This window comes from Propithecus coquereli, unplaced genomic scaffold (genome assembly GCF_000956105.1).
Source record: "Propithecus coquereli isolate 6110/MARCELLA unplaced genomic scaffold, Pcoq_1.0 Scaffold306, whole genome shotgun sequence".
Classification (NCBI taxonomy): domain Eukaryota; kingdom Metazoa; phylum Chordata; class Mammalia; order Primates; family Indriidae; genus Propithecus; species Propithecus coquereli.
Genome location: NW_012148686.1, coordinates 2539585 through 2545819, shown reverse-complemented (window position 1 = coordinate 2545819; position 6235 = coordinate 2539585). Strand labels below are relative to the sequence as shown.

At 46.1% G+C, this 6235-nt stretch overlaps 1 protein-coding gene across 1 annotated transcript in view; it reads left to right on the top strand.

Annotated features, from left to right (window-relative positions):
• The first annotated feature begins 755 nt into the window (after positions 1–755).
• The window catches only part of USP12 (ubiquitin specific peptidase 12), a 99800-nt gene continuing 94320 nt past the window's right edge, over positions 756–6235 (top strand). The window contains exon 1 of the mRNA XM_012649901.1: positions 756–945. Coding sequence (XP_012505355.1) covers positions 898–945 — 48 coding nt within the window. The 5' untranslated portion in view covers positions 756–897. The remainder of the gene's footprint in view (positions 946–6235) is intronic.

The window sequence follows — 6235 nt, the reverse complement described above, 5'->3', positions numbered from 1 at the left end:
TCGAACATATATAATTTGTTCTTTGCCTCATTTTTATTTAATTACTTGGTCTTTTTCTAAGTTGTGGTGTTTGACCCAGGTGAGTCACCCAATATATGCGAAAAGAAACAAACCAAGTGCTTGGGACATATGCCCGGGATATCTTAATCGTACAGAAGCAAGTTTCCTCCCACCCCACCCAGAGTTACCCTCCGTTTTCTGTTTCAGCAGCGGGGACTCGCTGTCCCTCCAACGGTGCAAGGCCGCCGCACGAGTCAGTTCCCGCCGGGAGTTACCCAGGTCCCCGCCGCTGCCCCAGCCCCGCCAGGGGCCTCCCCCACCCACGGCGCCCCCTCCGCAGCCGGCGCCTGCGGCGCGCCGGCTCTAGGACCGCGAGGGACGCGGGCAGGCGCAACCGCCCACCCCCGGCCCCGCCCCCGGCCACGCGCGGGGTGGGGCCAGGTCCTGGCTCCCCTCACGCGCTCCCGGGCCGCGGGGGCGGGCGCCGCGGGGTGGGCGGGGCTGCGCGCGGGGCGGTCCGGGCACGGGCGGGGCCGCTGGGCCGTGCAACTGCGGGCAGACCGGGCATTAGGGCCTCGGCGGAGCCGCTTCCCAGCCGCTGGGCGGGGTGTGCGGCGGGAGGCTTCGCGGGCAGGCGCGGGCCCTGAGGCAGCGGCTGCGCCCTGCGCCGGGGCGGAGCCGGGGGCGGGCGGGCGGCCGGCAGGCGGGGGCTGGGGCCCGAGGCCGGGAGTGCCTGAGCGCCGGCGGCGACGACGGCAGCGGCAGCCCAGCAGGCTCGGTGCGTGGGTCCGCGGCGGCTCGGGGTCCGCCCGCGGGCTGCGGTGCGAGCGGGCGGCCCAGCTCCCCTCCTCCCCCGCCCGCCGCCGCCGTGATTGGGTGGAAGATGGCGCTGGGCGGATGGAAATCCTAATGACAGTCTCCAAATTCGCCTCCATCTGTACCATGGTAGGTGCTGCGGGCGCCCCGCGGGGGCGGCCCGGGACCCCTCGGGCGGCGACAAGGCGCTGGTCCCCGCCCCTCATCGCGGGGCCTGGCGCGGGGGCCCGCGGCGGGCGGGGGCGGCTGGACGGCGCGCGGGCCGAGAGCGCAGGGGATTAGCCGCCCCGGCGGCGGGGGAGGGGGAGCCGCCTGGCGGGCCCGGGCGGCGCGAGGTGGCCGTGAGGGGGCGACCGTACTGGACGTGGCGGGTGGCTTCGCTGCTCCAGCCTTCCCGCAGCGCGGGGCAGAGGGCCGAGGCGCGCCCGGCCTGTGGGGGCGCGGCGGTGGGCGCGCGCGGGCCGGAGCACGGCCCCAGGCTGGGGTCGCTGGGAAGGGACGCGGAGCAGCGCCGGCTCGGTTTCCGTCTGGCCGTGCGCCGAGCGGGGAGGTGTCCCCGGGCGGGCGGGGGTCTCCGGGCAGGAAGGAAGGGTCTCGGACGGGGTGGGCTGGCGCTCATTCCTGCCCCAGGAGAGGACGGAAGTCAAGTGCAGATTTCCTCCTCGCGCCGCTGGCGAGGCCGAGTGCCCGACCCCGGGCTGGGGGAAAGGGGTGTGTGTGAGGGTGGAAACTTTAAATAAGTGCTGTTGAAATTTTCTCCATTTTCTACTCTCTCAAAGGCACCAGCTCTCTCGTTTCCAACCATGTGTCCAGGTGGCAGTCTTGTCACTGGGAATCCGCGTGAATCTTGAAAAGCAGCATTAGCTTTCCTGTCATTTGTTTACTTCAACACACCAGACACATCTGCGTGTGGCTTTTCCGTATGCCTGTGCAGGGACTGACTGCAAGGCGATTGTATTTGTTTTATTGGGGCTTTTAAATACGGGAAAAGTGCTAATGCTCGTTGAAAGTCCCGAATTAAGCAAAACGTGGGCGCGTTTAAAACTTGGTGCTTCGTCCTTGGCCAAAAGGACCACAGTTTTCCACATGATGAGACAAATTAGTCTCATTAGTTCCTCATGAGCTTATCTGTAGGGATCCTAATTTATGAATCATCACTGAGAAAAGTTATTCTCTGCAACGTGGGCCTAGTGGTTATGTTACTAAAGACTTCTGAAATCTGTTTCACGTCTCATTGGTCCCTTTAAAAAAAATGCAACCGATTTCATAGAGGAGATCCCCAAGCAATCTTCCATCTAAGGGTGGTACATTTTATGTATTTTCCTTTAACGAGCGGTGAATCGGATCAGAAAGATGCTATGAAAGCATATTCTTTACTGCACGCTGGGGAACGGTATAAAACATGGCTGAAATCAGGTGGACTTAAAATCTACAGTCTTAAAGAAATACTGAAGAATGAATTATTGAAGAATTTATATTCCCAATGGATGATTGTTCTTTCTCACAATTTACATTTTAGGAAAGCATTGGTATTAAAGGGGCTACGTTAAAACGATTTTCTGAGAATTCTTTGCGATAATTGTCTTCAGATATGCCAGTCATCTTATTCAATCTCAAAAAAGTGATAATTAGGCCTTTTACTGTGATAATTTTTCCATATTGCTGAGCTCCAGCCATCGTGGGGTCATAGTTCATTGTCAAAGTCTAAGGTTTCAGAAGTGGTGTGAGTCTTTTTACTGTTGTTCATTCACCCAAGTGTATCAGGTATACATTTGGCACCTGCTAAATGCTAGAGACTTGCTGAGTGCTGGGGATACAGTCGTGATCGAGACAGTCCCTGCTATCATGGTGTTGACATTCCTGTTGATGGAGACAAACAATATTCAAGTAAACGTTAATAAATGTGTGCCAAAATTAGGACAGTGAGACATGAAATTGCCAAGGTCACACATTGAGTAAGTGGGATTCTGATCTCAAGGATGTCAAATGCTGAAGCTTCTTCTAGGGCATCCACTCAGGTGCATTAATTATATGTGTTGTGTGTCTATTGGCAAATACAAAAAGTGCCTGGCCAAATGAGATTGTTCCAAAGGTACTATTAAAATTGGGTGTGTCTGTATTCATATTTGAATACGTTCTAATGCATTTCCCAAATAGTGCTACATATCTCAAAGTAATTTGCAGTCTCTTTAAAATTTTTTTGTAGAGATGGAGTCTTGCTATGTTGCCAAGGCTGGTCTGGAACTTTTGGCCTCAAGCGATCCTCCCACCTTGGTCTTCCAAAGTGCTGGGATTACAGGCATAAGCCACCGCACCTGGCCTTTAGTCCTGTTCTTTAAAGAAAATTGCTATCCATCTTCTAAGAATTACAAAATGGATGATGAAGAAAAACAAAGATACTTACCTTTGTGCCTTTGTAGTTGCTGTTTTGCTAGGCTTGGAACACTTTCTCTGTCCTTGTCTGGCGGGTTTGTACCTGTCTCAAGCAGGTAGCCTTACTTGAATAAGCCTACCCCTGTCCAGCCTACCCTCTATCCTCCTCATGTAATTTCATTTTTGTAATCTCAGTGGTATTTACCATTCCCATTATGTTGTAAAATTCCCCCTCTTCTCTTATTAGATTGTGAGGGCCTTGAGGGGAAGGACTATCATTTATTTCTGCAGTTTGATCTGGAGCACTCACTTCTGCATACAATGAACAGGTTTCTCAAAGTCATGCATTCCTCCTGTCTGTCTCCTGCGGTGAGTTTAGTGAAACACATGAGATTGGGGGTGTGTGTGTACTGGTGGAGAGAAGATGGGCTGGACTTAAAGAGAATGATACTTCTCAGAGAATCAGCAGCTGTGAAAACATTTAGGATGAGTTGAAATTCTATTCTATAAATACTGAAGTGTATGTAATTTTTTTCATTGTCAAAAAAAGGTACCTGGGCAAATCTATAATACCTTAATTGAGTTAAGTAACTGTTAAAAACAATTCTCTTTAGCTATGTCTTATTTTAGATCACTATTGTTTTGCTTACACGTGAAAATTAGTAAAATTTGTTTTTCTTAAATTAGTATTATAGCCTGACCCAGATGAGTGATTATGTTTAGATTGCAATGAATACATTTTCGAAGGTACCTCTAGAAATGCTTTTTTTGTTTGACCATAAAATTATACGTTTTCAGTATCACATAGTATTTGCTTTGCCTTTGAAGTAGTTTCAGACTTAAGGGCCTGGCACAGAGTAGCTTCCTAATATTTAATATTAATAAGTGTGAAATAATGTGAAAAGTGGCAGAGTATACATGTAGAAGGACTCTGTTTTGCAATTGAAGTGGAGGTCATAGAGCAGTATTTGGTGGCTAATCCGGGTGGTCCAGCATGGTTGCTGCAAGGAGGCAGGTACTACTTAACTGCTAGCTCCATAAATGTTAGCTCTGACTGTTACCATTATTGTCTCTGAAGGGATTGTTGGGGATTGTCCCAGAAGGGGATTGGGCAAAGGAGAAATTGCTGCAGGGAGTGGGTGGAGTTAGATCCTGGGATGGCACTGGCTTGGCTGCTTGCCCACCCCTAGTCACAAGGGGGTGAGATAGATCCGTTAGAACATGGTGTTAATGAGGCCAAGGCCACAAGTTAGGTGCTAAGTGAGTCTGGCAGGCTTTTCTTCTGACAAAGTCTGTGCCTAGCACAGCACCTTGAGCATGGTCAACTTTAAACTACTTATTGAAGAAAAGGCATAGGTGAAGTTGGCTATTTCCTTTTTCTCAATGAGACTCACTGGGGGTCCAGATAAGAGTAAGTGTGGTCAGTGAAATTTACCATTGCTCTGGGGGAAAAAAGGAAAGTGGGGGGAAAGCGTCAAAGCCTATGCTTTGTTGGGGGTGTGTGCATATGTGATAGTTTCTTTAGGTAGCCAGAGTATTAAATAATAAAATTCCTTGTTCCTTCTCAAGAAATAGGGTGGATGTAATTCTTTTATTAATAAAATCATTATTTTTATTAATATTTTATTAGTAAAAGTGCTTCTATGATAGCAACATTCAAGTGTGAGTTGCTATTGTTTTATCTAATTTTTGATGCATATACTATAAATGTTGATTTAAGAAGAAAGAAAGCCTGAAAAATAAGGAGTCTTCTATCATATAAATGATTGGTCAAGGGAATATTTGAGCTTAGTAGAGACAGACCATTTAGAAAAAGTATTGTAAAAGTTTTATTTAAGCTGGATCTTTTGAATTTAGCTAACATATGTTTTGGACATTAAAAATGATACATTTTCATTGTAGAAAATATGGAAAATATAGACAGCAAAAAGAATATAACTTATTTTGCCTTGTAGAGCATATTTTGACATTTTATAAAACTTGAGTTATATTCCCTAGATACAATTTTACATTGTTTTCCCATAAGTGATTGACATGTTTTAAAATTTGCTCAATTTTAGGATAAAGTTGGGGATATGTTTTCAAATGATGAGATGGCAAGATTAACTTGGTAATAGTGTACTAAGTTGACAGGTTATGTGTTTAGTGATTATTAGAGGGTAAAGTTATATGGTTAGTAGAAATGGATTTTATAAGAGATGGTGGGTTTATTCTAATATTAGGCACTTAGTTATCACAAAGGTGAGACTATTGGGATCTGAAACTTTTAAAATGCTTACAAACTATCGTTTCAAATCCATGTTCAGTTATGTAGAGTGTGTATAGATATTACGATCTTACGTGGCTTCACTTACCTTCTGGTGGCTTTCTCCTTCCACCTTTGGCTAATTTTATAATAGATCTCAAAGTAGGTTAATTATCTACCCTACCATGATCCATGTTGGCCAGTTTCAGCCAGACTTTATCACAACATATCTTGTTGTCTTATTTGATTCTAGGCTTTTGACCAAGTCCCCAAAGATAGAGTCTACCTCCTTTTGTCATTTACTAAGTTCCTTTTTCCCTACCTTTAAAGCCATATTCTAGCTCTTCTGAAACTTTTACTGTCTCTGGAAAGATCAAGCATTTGTATACTTTGTATAATTCTTTTCCATAAACCTTAATTTTTTAGATTGAAATAATCTAATTTTATTTTGGTTTCTCTTTTAGTAGCCCTATTCCAGAAACTTAATATAATATTTCATTATGTATTTGACAGCATGGTATAATAAAAAGAACAGTTGGACCAGAAGGTAAATTCTAGTCCAGATTTTGACATTTAGATGTGTGTGTAAGGGAAAATCTCTTAAAACTTTCTGAATTGATTTTTCTCGTCTGTGAAATAAAGGTATTGGACTAGACGATCTTTAATAAATATTCCTTATATATTTGTTTCCTTTTGAATCTAAAATTCTGATCCTTTGAGAGTTTATAAATGGTTATCAATATCATTGTCATCATTTTGGGAGCTCTAATGTTTTAGATAATATAAAGAGCATGGAATTTG